The following is a 16,993-nucleotide window of genomic DNA, read 5'->3' as shown; positions in this document are numbered from 1 at the left end:
TGTGTGTGTGTGTGTGTGTGTGTGTGTGTGTGTGTGTGTGTGTGTGTGTGTGTGTGTGCGTCTGCGTCTGCGTCTGCGTATGGTTAAAGGGTGGCACTATTACACTTTAGAATACGAAGAAATTATGTTTTAATTTCCTTTTGTGTGTGCTAAACAGAAGTCTGTGTGACAAACACACAGACTTGGACTGGGAGACAAACAGTGGCCAATAGTGTACGCACACATGTTGAAGCACAACTGTCCATGCACAATTTTCAACGATCTCGATCTCGTTGCTAACACTAAGCTTAATAATATCCCTCCTTAATTTGTGCAGTACTCAAACAGCAGGAAACTGTTGGTTGTGTTTCCTGCTGTGTGGGGGTTGGTTGTGTGGGGGTCCTGTTTTTTTTACCTTGCTGATGATTTGGGACAAGAGCTAACGCTGTGTAGTCTGGGTCATGTTATCACTGCTAGTACTCTAATTTATGTGTCACAACAGCTGGCTGTAGCTGACAGTTGTTTATCAGTGGCTGGTAAATGCAAGGATGAGTGCATCCACATTTATCTCTAGACTGGATGTTTTCCCAATGTGTTGCTTTATTTCTAAACATGAAGATTAGGCTACAAAAGATTACATAATAATGAGAAGAAAAGGATTAACTCCAATAGACAACATCATCAAGTTCACATGAATGTGGCTCCTGAAAGCACTGGTGTAAAACTGCAGTGTAGTGTGGCGAGGATGTGCAGGCGTGCTGTGAGAGCTGTAGTAACAGCAGTGTCCCACTACAGTGCTCCCCCGCTCCCACAACTCAGCAGTTACCACAGTTGTTGTTTCAAGTGATGCCTCCCTGCACTCTGATGATAAGAAAGGCACTAGGGTCTCTCTGTGTGGAAGTGAGTGAGGGTATTACTGTATGTTTGGCCCAACACAGTTTTCCAGCACTTGTTTTGCTGAACCACAGGGACTCGGGTCGAAGATAGGGGGTAATTTGTTCAATTCATTACAGTAAATATAAGGTGGCTTCTATTCTAAGTGATGCACAGTGCAGCTTTACCAATTAATTAAGTTTAGAACAACATACATTGCACCCCCCTGGTGGGAGGGCACCATGGGGGGTGCAATCATATTCAAGGCCCGGTGCCACCACGTGCCCCTCCTCTATCTACCATATCTCTCCCTCTCTCTCTCTCCAGCTTGGTGTCCATAATTCGAGGTCAGGTGTTGACAGCGGACGGGACACCTCTGATTGGAGTCAACGTGACATTTGTCGACTATGCTGAACACGGAAACACTGTAACACGCGAGGATGGCATGTGTGTACTTGTTTATTTATTTATATGCATATACAATATTTGCAGCCTGTTTGTATGAGATGTATCTTATGTTATTTCACGCGAGCCTTTATTTATCAATGGACAGTAGATATGCCTTCTTAACTAACAGAATTAACTTGGCAAATGGAATTAATGGAACAATGTGTGTGAGAGCTGCCTGAGAATAACAGGGCACCTGACGATGAAAAATTAGATGACCTGTGCGAAAAATATAATGTAGCGTATTCTGATTGCAAATCTGTAGCAGGCATTAATTATGAAACTAGGAAATATGAATTATTTGACAAACCTAAAACCAGCTGTCCAACACTTTATTCCCTCACTAAAGAACTATATTGAATCATTTTGATTCTATACTGCTGAGGTATATGCCTGTGAAAGGGAGTTTTTCCTTGCCGCTGTTGCATGGTCTTGGGGGCCAATTGTTGGCTTTCTGTTACTCATAGAGTGTGGTCTAGACTAGAGAACTGCATTGAGATTGGACTCCCGCCAATCCTCTGGGACCCAACACAAATCTCGCGAGAACAGCAGGGTGCCCGGGGCTGCGGCTGGCAGCAGGAAGTCTAAAAATAGACGGCTGTTCCCGGGATTTAGGAGCGCTGCTCCTGATCAGTGCAGTAACCAACTGTTAGGTCTGCCTAGCTAGGTTAAATGAGGAAATCAGCTGTGCATACGGGGCATCCAGTTAAACACTAGCCAAGCGCTATAATAACACTCCTCTACTCCCACTCTCTCACACTTCTTTCCTGAGAGATCCAATCAAGAGGGAAACTGTTAAAAGACCAGGAAACAAAACTAAATCTAACAACCGGAGGAAAACAAACCACAGCCAACAACATGTTCTAAAATAAGTAAAATAAATAAATAGAAAAAAATGTCACTTTGTCCTTATTGCTCTTAAATAAGTAATTGTTAAACTTGAATGTAATTATGCACTAGAATTTAATTTCCTTACTCAACACCGATATGCATATTTATTAAAACTACATAATGAAATAACTACTTTCCAACTACTTTCCAACATCAGGTTAGTTAGTGTTTGATTCCTCCCCTTTCAGTGCAGTTCCTCTGGTCCCACAGGTGAGGTAAAGCCACTGCCTCAATAAAGGATCCTGGACCTGTTTCAATGTAGTGACTAAATGAACATTGGACACAGTTTGTAGCACAAATTGTACCCCTCTTTCCCATTGTCACAAACTAAATGCGCAGAATACTGGAATCAGTGGGCCTCACTCTTTCCAATGTCCATTATGGAAGGAAACCATAACCATAAATCTGCTTTAAAAACAGAGAAAACAAGACACTTGTAACACAACACGGTTCTTATATCCCTGCTACACTGGCACTCTTCTCTTTCCATCCATGTCCCGTGGAACTAAATCAAACTAATAAGTAGCCCACAGTACCACTGACATGCCAAGTGATGACATTTCTGAGCAGCTTATACAACACTGACATATTTCATTGTGTTTGTGGGCAAACCAAACAATACCTAAATGAACAACCAAAGTATGGTTTACAGCTTGTACTACCTTGTCATCTGCAGGCACCTTTATCATTTCAAGTGTTATACTTGACAGATACTTGCATAAAACATTTGATGAAAAGCCAGTTCATTTCAAAACGAAGGGAGATCAGTTAAACCACATCTAGTCCTTCCCTCCTATCCACCCCAGGCTTTATCTTCAATCTAAAGCACTTCAGCTGAAGAGGTGTGAATAAGACTTGCATTGTAAATGCATTGAATTCAAAAGAATGCATCAATCACTGCAGAACACACACACACACACACACACACACACACAAACACACACACACATACACACACACACACACACACACACACACATACACAAACACAGAAACAGAGAACAAATAGACATGCAAAGTCACACACTCAACATATGAATAAAATAAGATAGACCATCATAAATCCAAATGTAAATTGTTTTGCAGCAGTTGCAGAACTTAAATGTAATTTATAAATAAAGCTGTGAGTAAATAAATAAATAGATATTTAAACCAACACAACAACAAAGAAGGTTAACTGTAATTTTTCTTTTTTGGTGAATTTCATATATTTATGCATGATACGTGCCATGAAGATAACCAAATGAATGATTTGCATCATCAGTATACAAACTAGCACTTACAGTACATATTGTTTGCATGTTTGTTTTGACGTGCTGCAGGTTCGATCTCCTGGCCAATGGCGGGGCATCCTTAACATTGAGTTTTGAGCGTGCTCCGTTCCTCACTCAGTACAGAACTGTGTGGGTGCCATGGAACGTCTTCTATGTGATGGACACAATGGTTATGAAGAAGGTGAGCGGTGTCAATGCTGTCTGTCTAGATATGTGTCTGTCATCACGGGGCCATGGACTGATGTCTGCCTGACAGTAACTACACCTGTTGCTTTTAATGCCATCTTGAAGCTTTCGTCTTTTGAATTTTTGACCTTGTCCACTGACTGATCACGCAGTCGTTGAATTTGTTACTGACACAATGATTTGATTACTACGTGGAGCAGGATGACATTCCTATTCTTTTTCATGACATATGCGCTATCAGACTCACAGTGACAGGCTAAGTGAGTGACTAATGGACTCATTGTCTCAGTGAATTGATCAGTGAATGAAACGACTAACTGGCACACGTTATGTCTGGCTGTTTCAGGAGGAGAATGACATTCCTAGCTGTGACCTGAGTGGTTTCATCAGACCCAGTCCGGTCATTGTTGCCTCTCCTCTGTCTACGTTTTACAAAGCTTCAACCGAGGATGGACCCATCATACCTGAAACAGAGGTAAAAAATCAAAATCAAAAATCCCAGGCCAATATGTATACTATTAATAAAAATAAGATTTCGATCGTAATGGTCAATGGACAGTATTGTAATGGAAATTTAAAGAGGCTTTTCACGACATTCAAAGTATGGGCTGGGATTTCCAAATATGGCTACAGTGCTGACAGCGCTAACCCCCAATTTCCACAGGATGCGTAACGGCTGCGGATCCGCTCCAGAACAGCGTCTGAGCAATTAGGTTTCCATTAAAATCAATGTGTGTATTTCAACTGACTGCGGAACGGCTGCTAAAAAGAATTAGAGCGTGCTCACTGCGGATCATAATTTCCTGCACTACACCTTGAAAACAGCACAGAGTTGTTTCCCCTCTACTCCTCTGGATGGGAACAAACTGGTGTTGTTTTGTGGTTCTATTCTACATGAATTTACGAGATCTTGTGGGTCCTCGAGACTTCAACTTATCAACAACACATATACACAATACATATGTATTGTTGACAATCTGGGCAATTTCACAGTATAAATCTTTTAAACGATATAAAAATGTCTATCTCACATTTTTCTATCTCATTTCTACTGGCATGACGAAAAACTAGCAGCTGAACTACATCATGGCAATGTTTATGTCCTTTGGACAACGCTTTAGATCTTTTTACGTAATGCTCATTTTGCACAAGTTCTTGAAGAGTAACTGAACCCCTTGACCACCGTTTTCAGCTGTAAACCAATGTATGTGGACAATTAGCAGTGTTGTTGATTGATTCTGGTCCAAATATTGACATTTTAGTCCAGTATAAGAATTCTACATTTAGTTTAGTGTTTTAAAAAAGAAAAATAAATATAATCTTAGTTGTTTATTCTCTTTTGCTATGAAGGCAAACTGTCAAAGAAACTGCTAACACACAACACAGTAACAGGTTTGCTCCTGGACAGACAAATAGGGATAGAAAGAAAAAAACAGGAACACACACACACACACACACACATCATTACCACAGCTGAGGAACTGTGGCTCTGTGGTGGTGCGCGCGCACACACACACACACACACACACACACACACACACACACACACACACACACTGAGCCCCACCCGGTGTCCTGCCTCTAATTTTCCAAATGCCTAATAGCACATTTGTGTGTTTTTTTTATTGTCACATTGCTTTAAACAGTCTGCAGAGGAAATGAAACAGATGACAGAACTCAATGTGTGTTTTTATATTTTTACAACCCTGAACCAGAGCCCCATTATTATGTTTTATTTGACAAGCATGTGAGCATGTGCCTGACTATCTGTGATATAGGGAAAGAGTGTGCACAGAGGAAAGCGTGTCGTGAGTGTGTGTGTTTGTGTGTGTGTGTGTGTGTGTGTGTGTGGTGTGTCTGTGTGTGTGTGTGTGTGTGTGTGTGTGTTTGTGTGTGTGTGTGTGGATCAAATGAATGGAAAGCTGCTACTTAGCTTTTGGTAGAGCTGAGTCCATTAGCGAGGAGGGCAGGGAAAAGAGCAGTCTTAAAGGGGATGTAATGGATCTGTAATGAACACTAAATGCTCAGCTAATGAAAAGGCAATAGTGCAGTTGAAAAAATATAACACAGGAACAGTCTAGATGGATTATTCCCTGAGGAGCTATGTTTCCCAATCTCCTTTTTTTTTGAGTACACCTCTCCATCAGAGGTCTTACTTATCTTCTCAACCTCTGACTCTTTTGTACATATAAGACATCTAAATTGATCTAACTGTTTAAATCAAGTGTTGCAATTTATACCTTCAGTTAAGCAAGCAAACCCTCAAACAATCAGTTTATATCTGTCACGTGAAATTTTACGTGACAGATATAAATTTTTTAAGGCACAATTCCAATGCGCTTGTCTCTGGGAAAGAAGGGCAGAGCACCAGGGGAAACAAATTAGAAATTAAAATGCAGTACAAGCACTTGAACACAGGACTGTGTTGCTGTGAGGAAAGGTTGCCACCAATTGTCACTTTTGTGTTCATAGAACTAACTTCCTTGGCATTACAGGACTGCACATTAGTTAAAGCCACCATCTCTATGGGTAATAAAGACATGTAGGGTGGTCAATGGACATTTTTGTCCACCCTTACTCTGTATTGCTAATAACAGTATTATTAATAGGCTGATATACCAAAAACTGATTTATTGGGGAAAACCAAGCAATTCTATGTAAAATCAGCACCCCCACATGGAATTGTCCTTTGTTTCATACCCACATTTCAGACACTGCAACGATCGAAACTGGGTCTTTAGATCAAATCATTAAATAGTGGACCATTTAATGATTTGATCTGATATGGATACACCCAAGACACATGCGCTTATTGTGTCTTGCAACTGCTGAATTAGGTTACTGGCACGTATTTTGGATAAATTCAACTACTGCTTGTATGTTTTCTTCAAAGTAAATTTAAAGGGGGATATTAGGGGTCTCTTTATGGTTTTGATTAGACAAAAAGTTTTTTTAAAGCCAATACATCAATGCTTAAAGATGCAAATATATCACCCAGCTCCAGCCCATAAATGTCACTGGATTGTAGCCATGGTCTTAAAAATGCCCACCTGTCATGGCGCCAGATGGTTTCATCTCTTCCAAGCATTCTCACTGCAAACACTGCCAGCGGTCAAGTAAAGCTCTGTGCCAATTAGCAGTCCATTCCTTACAAATACCATGCTTCAGATACCACTCGAGGCAGTGAAATGGTGTCAGGTGCTGATGTGCTTTCTATGTTATTTTATCCCTCTGCAGGTTTTACAAGAAGAAACCTCAATACCAGGCAGCGATCTAAATCTCATCTACCTGAGCTCCAGAGCTGCGGGATACAAACCGGTCCTCAAAGTTGCCATGACACAGTCATCCATACCTTTTAACCTGATGAAGGTGAGATATGTTACATGACAATATATATATATATTGCTCAGGTGGCGCAAGAAAATTTGCCGGACGTCACTCTCTATGTCCATTACATTCCGCTTTCTTTGTGTTCTATTCTATATTCTAAACTCGTGTGGATTTCCAAGGACTATTGTTACCTGCTCCTCAGATCTCTGCAGGGTAAATCCAGACAGCTAGTTAGACTATCTCTCCAATCTGAGTTTTTCTGTTGCCTGACTAAAACTACTTTTGAACATGTTCCTTCACAAATATATTTAGCAGTGACACAGTGGCTCTTAGCGTCGCCCAAGACGGTTGTGATTTGTTTAAAGAAATGCTAATAAACCAGAGCATTTTTTTCTCCCATCCCAGAATGCTGTGGAGGAAGGTCAGGCAATGCGTGATTAGTGAAACCCTAACCTGAACTACGATTATGTGACCTTTGTGTCTGGTGTTGTTTCTCCAGGTTCACCTGATGGTGGCGGTGGTGGGTCGCCTTTTCCAGAAATGGTTCCCTGCCCAGCCAAATCTATCCTACACCTTTATCTGGGACAAGACAGACGCCTATGGCCAACGCGTCTATGGACTATCTGAGGCAGTTGGTGAGTTTGCAGCTTTTAGCAAAGCTAAACAGGAAATAACAAACCTTTTTAAAAATGTGACTGTCAGGTTCATAACACTTTAACTTACTAAATAAACACGATCAAGCAAGAAACGAGACGCAGACGGCAAATGTGTAGTTAAAAGACAATTGCAAGAGGGGAGAATCAGAATAGCCACCTATCTGCAGCATGAATTTTCGAGAACTCCGGAGAATCCTCTGCAGTTTTCTTGCTTTATTGAAAGTCAGACACATAGAGATAACAAAGAGAGGACATCTGTTATTTGGTTTATGACTACTTAAAAGAACCAGGGCAAAGTGCAGGCCTGCACTCTGCCTCCTCTGACTGACTTCGAATCTAAGACACTGGTTATCTCTATAACATACCACAGCGAGACATTTATTGCCTCTTGGTTAGGCTGCAGCGACTTAAAGAAAACATAGACACAGTTTGAAAGAAAAGCAGTATTGTTAAATGTGCATTTAAGATTATAAAATATAGTAAAATCAAGGTATGAATATAATAATCATGAAAGCTATAAATGAAAGTCATAATATTTTAAGACATTACTACAGAGAAATATGGAATAAAAGACTTATAAAAATGAATTTCTCTGTCAGTGACCCTGAACCATGGAGCAGCCAGAGGTTCTTGCTCTGAGAAACTGAAGCTTGGGGCTATAAAAAACGATGTAAGCACAGAGGGGCCTGACCATGTAATGCCTTCTATGTCGAGAGTGAACATTTCAATCCTAAAGGTGATGGGAAACCAAGCTAAATTGCTGTAATGTTTGAACCACAACACGTCCGTGTGAAAAAGAGTTCTTTAACTCAGATTTGCATTTACAGCGCAGAATGTAAATGCAATAAAAACTGTGGTTTCCCTAACGATTTTGCAATTAATTCGCTTTGTGCTGTTTTTTATATGAAAGAACGGGGGCACATGCCAGGAGGTTGAGTGGTAATGTGACCAGACGGTCACTGGTTTGAATCCCTGGACCTCCTAGGATAATGTAAATATGAAATGGACTGTATTTATATAGCGCTTGTCTAGTGTTATCGACTACTCAGAGCGCTTTTACTTCATACAGGAACCATTCACCATTCACACATATTCATACACTGCCACCTGCTCATCAGATAATCACTCACACGCATTTAGACTCTGATGGTGCAGAAGGACACTTCAACATGGGAGATTGGCGGGTGACTACTATACCACTAAGCCATTGTAAACTTCCCAGGCATTCATTTGAAGCATCTGATGTTTGTGTTGTCGGAAAGTTAATGCTGCAAGATGCAATGAAGCACATGAGCAGTGGAGGCAATACAGTATATCAGGATGGAAATTAAGGCTGGCAGCCAAAGGAACATCCATGACAAGACGCTTTCAAGATATACTGTTTATATTCTTCTGTTGGTGGTATTGCCCTGAGACACTCCAGCATATAACAGCCGAGTGTAAAATGCAGGCAGGTATACATGGTATGCCATAACCAAGTAGCTGGCATTGTGTATAGCAGTGGTTCCAAACTGTGTGGGGGGGAGTAACATGGGGCGAGCGGCAAAAATAAATATAAAATAAATATTGCATGGTTCTGTTGCACTGATAGCAAAGCAATTCAATTCACTAGGTGCTTCATTAACATGGTAAATATTGCCAAAGCAATTAAAAAATATTAAATAAATAAAAAACTATCTACTAGAATAAAGTGTAAACAGAGCTGTGTAACAATGTAATAAAATATAGACATACTGTATATGAACCCACCTTTTTACTGTATCTGCTCTCGGAAAAGACACTTTGTGAATGTAGCAGTCCGCAGACCGCTGACAAAAGGCAAAAACTAAAAAATCAACAAGCAACATCAGTAGGCAATAATCGATTATGGTCTGTTACTGCATCGATGCACAGTCTTCCAGGTCCACATCACGATGCACAGATGCCATGATTAATTTCAACACCCTTGCTGTGGACACATGTAAAAAGGAGGAATATCACACTGTTATGCTGGCTTGGTGATGAGGTCGGGGATTGAAGTCTTTCCTAACTGCTGGTGATGTTGTTAAAACAGATGTTGGCATTTGTCTTTGCGTTTGTGGATCCGTCATTTACTAAAATATTTTTCTTGGTTGTGTTTCCATTTACTGTAGACAGATGACTAACTGTAGACAATATGACTTTAATTAATTTTGATATTTCTGGCTTCAATTTTACAGGGAAATCAGGAGAATATGTCTGAATTATTATGTTACCCAATCATTTTAACTGTAACCCAGCGGTAGAGGAAACAAGACACTTTGGGAATCATATGACACTGATGGAGAGAAAGTGAACTGTATACAATAATAAATTGCACCAATTGAACACAAAATGACTCTGGTCTGCACTCAGTATCAAAGTATGACAACTGATACTTGGCACAAAGCTGCACACAGCTCCAGCTAAGTTCAACTAGGTTCTGCAGAAAGGCTGTGACAGGGAAATGGCTTGCACATAATGGGTATGCTAACCCCTCTCTGCCACCTTTATGAGGGACAAGTCCAGCAGACATACTCCTCTGTGAGTTATTACTTATGGCAGCCCAGCTTCATGGGTGGAACATAAAGACGATTTACTGCTTTGTTTTGTAACACTTCTGAAATTGGTGCTTATAAGCTATATTAAGGTAGCCTAACCACAGTCATTTTTTTTGGGTCCATGTCTGGCAACTGTTAACATCAGAGCTGGGACACAAATGTTAATGTTGTACTCATCAGAGGGCAACTGCACAGTTTCCTCTGTTGGCGCGCACCTGCGTCTTCCCATTGACTTTGTACACATCAGTGAACTTCATGCGTTGCCTCAGTGAACTTATTTAAGGACAGAACACCAGCCTTTCAACTCATCAACCCATCAACTCATTACTGGCTAATGTGATATATGCTAATTCTGTTATCAGTGCCGCTTAATTACCCAGTTTATATGTAGTAACCAATTCACCTATGATGACATTCTTACACAGCTAATTTGGTGTACATGTTTGTACTCTCACCTCTGTATTACTGCAAAATATAGTATATAGTTCTGTGTGGCAGATTTACAAACATTCATCCCTCCCCTCTTTTACTGCCTTTTCCTTCTCTCTTTACCCTGGAGATCTTTGGTCTTTCTAAATTTACTACACACACAACTCCAGTGGCTGCCAGTTCACACAATGGTTATAGCAGAAAATGCGCTTGGCAGAGCACTCACAATGTGTGTGCTTGCGTTGATTTGACAGGTGTCCCATCCTTGATGTAAAAGTGTACCTTACACAGAGGTTAACTCTGTTTTCGTTTGCTCTGGTCTGAATCACAGCAACTTTCCCATTTGGTTTGGTCTGAACACAAGCACAGTGGAAGGGAAGAGTGGACTAACTGGCCTTGGCTGTGTGTGTCTAATAGTGTCGGTGGGGTTTGAATACGAGTCCTGCCTGGACCTGATCCTGTGGGAGAAGAGAACGGCCACTCTGCAAGGCTACGAGCTGGATGCTTCCAACATGGGCGGATGGACACTGGATAAACATCACATCCTGGATGTACAAAATGGTAGGTGCCATCACAGGACAAAGAACCATAACATGCACTATCATACTGCAACTACATCTTCACATGCACACGTGCACACTGCAAGAAGATAAAACATAAAACCGCAAAAATATTTCTTAATTTACCTACACTAATATTTTAATTCAAAGTTTATATCAGCTGAGGTGCATACAAAACAATACAAAACACATACGTTCTTTCTCTCTTTCGCTCTCTCTCTCTCTCTCTCTCTCTCTCATGTCACATCATTAACTGGCTAATTATCTGTCGAAGAATAAGACAAAGTTAATTGCAGTTTAAAAGAATCTTTATCTCTTGTCAAAGCAGTTTTTGTCATGTAGTCTTTGGTCGACGGAGCGGATTTTATAGAAATTAGGAGTGTGTGTGTGTGTGTGTGTGTGTGTGTGTGTGTGTGTGTGTGTGTGTGTTTGCACGTGAGTGTGAGTTCCTTGTTGGCGTCTTGGGTTTGTTCCAACTGCCCAGTGGTATTTTTGCCAGCCTTTCATCTCTCTCTCTCTTTCTCTCTCTCTCTCTCTCTCTCTCTCTCTCTCTCTCTCTCTCTCTCTCTCTCTCTTTCCCTTTTCTCATATAGTCATACTTTATGCATTTCTCTTCTCTTCATTCTCTCTTCTTGTTATGTCTCCTCTCTTTGCTTGTTCTTGTGTTCTTATCTACCTTAATTATTTTATTTATTTCCCTACAGACTGTTATTTTATTAAGATAATGCAATAAAACCTAAGGGTTGATATATGGTGACTAAATATTTTTATTATTATTATTATTATTATATTATTATATTCCAGCTTGAAAGTATACCAGACTAGGAAAAACCGGCTCTCTGGATTCTTGACACTACTCCAACATTCTGCAATGTACCAATGTACCACTTGATAATAATGAAAGAGTAATGACTTACTTAAAGCTAGAAACTCTTTTCACTATTTGGTTTAGCTTTCTTTTCTTAACAGTATAAGACATAATGTAAAAAAAAGGGAAAATCTTTGTTTTCATAATTTATGCAAATATTAGTGAGTGACAATAAGTTAGAGAGTTAGTAGCCAGGATCTTTTACCCTTGTCTTTTCTTCACTTCAACAATGAACTTGTCCTTCTGAGACAAAATTGAAATTGTTTTTTGAAAACATTTTTTTTTCTATTTTACCCAACGTTTTTGTAGCTTTCTTCAATGCTTTTGATAGCTTTTGGAAATGCTTTTGTCACTTTTTTCAACGCTTTTTAATTTTTTTCCATGGTCAGTACACATTAAGTATACGACTCTGAAATTAGCTATGCTAATTGGCTACTGCATTTTAGCTATTAACTATGAATTATTTTGAATAATAGTTCAAAAGATAGCTCAATGGATATCAAGTGAATCACAGACTGGTTAATGTCAAAGTTTAGTCAGAATGCTGTTTTGAACTTTTTTTAAATGCTTAAATAAGAATAAAACACCCAAAGTTCAAGATTTAATGGAAGTAATCATTGATTTTTACCTGCGAAATACAACTTACGTCAATGTTATTTTGGGGCAATTTGGTTGAAAGAAACCTATATTTATGATATAAAAAAGGATCAAATGTGACCGAGGAATACATTTCCACAAAGGCTCCTTGATTGTTACATAGAAGCTCAGCAACCAGATGTTATGCAGTGGCTTCATAACACTGCTCTCAGGTCAGTTCTTACAAGTCAGTCTTTAATAAAAACCTCTTGGTCTAACTTCCTCCTGTGGCTCTCCACTCAGGGTGCCTGTCCCGCAGCCGCACCCCCCTCACTCTGACATCTGTCCATCAGTGCATGTATAGGACCTATGCATGTCTGTGTGCCTGTGTGTGTCTGTGTGTGCGTATGTGTGTGTGCTTGTGCATTTGTGCGCGTGTGTGTGCGTGTATGTGTGTGTATTTCAGGCCAGCATGTAGTGTGTTCTAACAAATGTAATGTACAATTGTAATTTTCCTATTGGGGATCAATAGAAGAGTTTAAATTAAATTGTAAAAAAAAAAAAAATGATTACAAAATGTGTTAGTGATGTTATTAAAAGTGTTTAAAAAAAAAACAAATTAATTTACTAAATAAATAGTAAAAAAATAAAGCAACATGAATATGAAGCAGACAGCACAGTATACATCCAGACCTTTCTGTGTATAAATACACAGTCTTGTTGGTATAATCAGCTGGCTTGTACAGGATGCGTTTCTGTTACTCCAGTGTTGTCGCTGCTGTCTAGTCTCCCTTTCAACAACTGGTTCATATATTTAGAAAACATATTTTGCAGCTTTGACTTTATAAACTCCTCCTCTTCCTCCTCTGTCTCCTCCTCCTCCTCCTCCTCCTCCTCCTCCATTCCTTGCTGTCCTCTATATGTCACCCCATCCATCACATTGCTATTCATCTCTCTCCCTGCAGTCCTCTTGGGCTTTCAACACCTTGTCACCCGATTGTGTGTTTGTGTGTGTGTGTGTGTGTGTGTGTGTGTGAAATGCAGGTGTGATTTGTGTTTTATTTGGTCTATATACGTACAGGTCTCTGTGGGTGTGATTTTGTATCTTGAAGGGACAATGTGTGTGCACAATGTGTGTTTAGCCTTTCGGGATTAAAACACACCATATAGACATAGAATAATCTTGTCTTGTCTGTGTATGTTTGAAAGAGAGAGGGGGAGGGAGACCATCAAACACTCGTGCTGTGCTATCTTTGTAGTTTGTCTCGTAGCTCTGTTAATAATGTGGATCAGACGATGTGTAATGGATGTGGACATACAGTATCATGCCTGTACAGTGAGTGTTGACGTCTGACAGGGGTTTCATTGTTGTCATGCATTCAGTGCTGATTCTTGAACAACCTAAACTAATGAATTGGCTTACACAAACATGTATTTTCCTGAAAACACATGAATAGAGGAAAGAGAAAAATGTAGGAAAAGAGACACACACTGGATTTAGAAACTGGATGTCCACAACTTAACACACACCCAGTGTTGTGTGATCTCTGAGTACTGTGTAGTGAGCACTGCTGAACAACTGAGATAAGGCTGGATGAAAGAGAGAGAGTGTGTGTCTGGAGTTTTTTGGGGGGCAGAGGGTCTGCTTCCGTGTGTGTGTGTGTGTGTGTGTGTGTGTGTGTGTGTGTGTGTGTGTGTGTGTGTGTGTGTGTGTGTGTGTGTGTGTGTGTGAGAGAGAGAGAGAGAGAGAGACAGAGAGAGACTTGGGGAGTGTGAAACTGCCCGGTAAAGCGCTGCACTCTATTATTCAGACACTCTAAGCTGCTCAGCTACAGTCAGGGTGTTCTACGGCTTCCTGCTTCGCCCCAGAGAACATGAGAATGTGTTGCTTGTTTTCAGGACATTGAATCAAAACAACTGGACTTTAGCCAACTTTACGTTTGTTAGTTTTTTTCCCATCCATTTTCATGACACAAATCTCACATTTATGTGTTTTTAGTTGAGTTTTTATACCTACGAACAAACTAAAAAGAAGTTCAAAAAAAAGGATGAATAATTACACTACATCAAATTATATCCACTAAAAAAGAAAATACAACCTATCACATCAGCAGTGTATCTACACTTGCCTTACATCTAATTACTCTCTAATCAGGTATACATTTTTTTTCAAAGTAACCTGGAAGTTTTCTGCCAGTAACACACTCAATATCATGCCTGCTCCCTCTAAGTTTCAATGCATTTCGCTCACCCATGCTGAAAGGTATGCAGAGACTGAGCCATTTATTATAATAACTAAAGGTCAGCCTTGGCTTCACATGAGCCAGGCTTCTTCTCCTAGTGTCAGAAGATTATATCTTTTTGAGAGTGAAGTTTAGTTAGTTTAGTTTCCTGTAACAAAAGGGAATCTACTCATTTCTTTTTTGTTTATGGTTCCTTTATAAAAAGCAACATCAACTTGTGACCTCTTGTCGCAAGAAGCATGTCTTACCTGGTGTGATCTGGTTTCTCTTAGTCAAATATTTCATTGGAAATAGAGATTAGAGGTTGAACAGAGAACCGTGGAGGTCCTACCTCCTCAGTACCTCACTTCAGTAGCATGTGTCCACATGAGCCAAATGCACCCTACAATATGCAGCTTATAGCATAAAGCTTAACATAATCTTTTGTCTCAATATTTAAATCTAAAACTTTCCCCTATGAGTTTATATTCATATGTATAATGAATAGTTGCCAGGTTAACCAGTCGGTGACTACACCTGATTTTACATCTTCTTCTATGGTAGGTATGAACCAAATCAGTCTAATCTTCTTGGTGCTTGGTCTGTGAGATTTGATGAATATGCCAGGGATCCCTTCATGAATGTGTTAGGAATGTAAGCATTTTGGTTCTGCAATAGAGAGTTTTAAGATCAAGGTCAAGTGTACTCTCACACACACACACACACACACACATACACATATTCATCTAGAAAGCCATGTGAGAAAGCTCTCTTTTAACACAGCAGGAGAATCCTTAGCTCCTTTCTCTTTCTACAGAGCTTTGCTCACCCTCCCTGTCTCTCTCTCTCTTGCTCTCTCTCTCGCTCTTTCTCTCTTTCTCTATTCAATTTTTCAATTTTAAGAGCTTTATTGGCATGACAAGACATTGCCAAAGCAGAACATACAGTATAAATAAAAGGAAATTGATGATGACTGGCACAACATAAATTACAGCATAAACATAAACATACACATAACATAAACATGAAGTGATAAAGACACTCTCTCTCTATCTCGCTATCTCTCGTTATCTGTATCACTACACACACATTCAAGATTCAAGATTCAAGATTTCTTTATACCACAGTAAACTTTAGTACGAAATTCCGTGCGAAGTTCACAGCTTAAAGAATACAGCACAGAAACAATTAGAAACACCGTGGAAAAGTCGAGTTATTATTTTTATGAATTAAAATAAGTAAATGCCTATTTGGGTTTGCAGAGCATATAGAGTTATAAATATAAATATATATAGCGTCTAAAAAAAACTAATATCTAGATACTAGATCCATACAGTTGGAAATACTATAAAGTATAAATATCCGTATTTAAAGTGGAATAGTGCGGTAGAGAATAAGTTGCATTCCAAACAGATCATTTTGTACATGAATAGTCAGATTGTTGGACTGTTCAACAGTCTGACAGCAGTGGGGAAGAAGCTGTTGTTGAACCTTGCGGTCCTTGCTCTCAGACTGCGGTACCTCCTGCCAGCGGGGAGGTGGGTCCTTGATGATGCTCTTTGCATTTGACAGGCATCTTTTCTGGGCCAGCTCCTGAATGGTGGACAGAGTAGTCCCAATAGTCCGCTCAGCCATCCTCACCACTCTGCTCAGCGCCTTTCTATCTGTAGCGTTACAGTTCCCAAACCATACTTTCAGGCAAATAGTTGGTTGAGTGTGTAGAGCACAGCACAGCAGGGGGGGGGAAGCCTGCTGGCTTGGCCTTGGTTGATCAATCAACACCTACTAATGGAGGGAGAGATGAAAGAAGGAGAGGAGGATAGACAGAAGGATAAGGAAAGGGATATAGAGATGGGAAGAGAACCAACTGATACAGGATTTTAGGGCCAATAGCAATATGTCATGCTGGGTTTGAAGAACTTTTAAATTGTAAAATTGGTCAATAGAGATGTATGTATGGATGGATGGGTGTGTGGATGGATGTAGGGATGTATGGATGAAGCATAATGTGGAATGGTTTCCAAGATGGCAGCAGAGTTTTAATAATTCAGCTCAGCTCACCACAGGAGGTTCCTCTTTGATGTGTGCACTTTGAAGAATGAGTGCATCCCTCCCTTTTTCTCTTTTCACCACTCATTCACATT

The 16,993-nt window shown here is 40.0% G+C and overlaps 1 protein-coding gene across 3 annotated transcripts in view; it reads left to right on the top strand.

Moving 5' to 3' along the window:
- LOC117952226 (teneurin-3-like) overlaps window positions 1-16,993 on the top strand; it is a 242,888-nt gene that overhangs the window by 169,288 nt on the left and 56,607 nt on the right. For all 3 annotated transcript variants that reach the window (XM_034884389.1, XM_034884382.1, XM_034884373.1), the window contains 6 exons: window positions 1,180-1,299; window positions 3,513-3,645; window positions 3,997-4,125; window positions 6,888-7,019; window positions 7,480-7,615; window positions 11,041-11,184. In XM_034884389.1, the coding sequence (XP_034740280.1) occupies window positions 1,180-1,299; window positions 3,513-3,645; window positions 3,997-4,125; window positions 6,888-7,019; window positions 7,480-7,615; window positions 11,041-11,184 (794 nt within the window). The remainder of the gene's footprint in view (window positions 1-1,179; window positions 1,300-3,512; window positions 3,646-3,996; window positions 4,126-6,887; window positions 7,020-7,479; window positions 7,616-11,040; window positions 11,185-16,993) is intronic.

Source organism: Etheostoma cragini, chromosome 2, assembly GCF_013103735.1.
Source record: "Etheostoma cragini isolate CJK2018 chromosome 2, CSU_Ecrag_1.0, whole genome shotgun sequence".
NCBI classification, from domain to species: Eukaryota; Metazoa; Chordata; class Actinopteri; order Perciformes; family Percidae; genus Etheostoma; species Etheostoma cragini.
The sequence above is the reverse complement of the archived record's forward strand: the minus strand, read 5'-3'. Positions and strand labels throughout refer to the sequence as shown.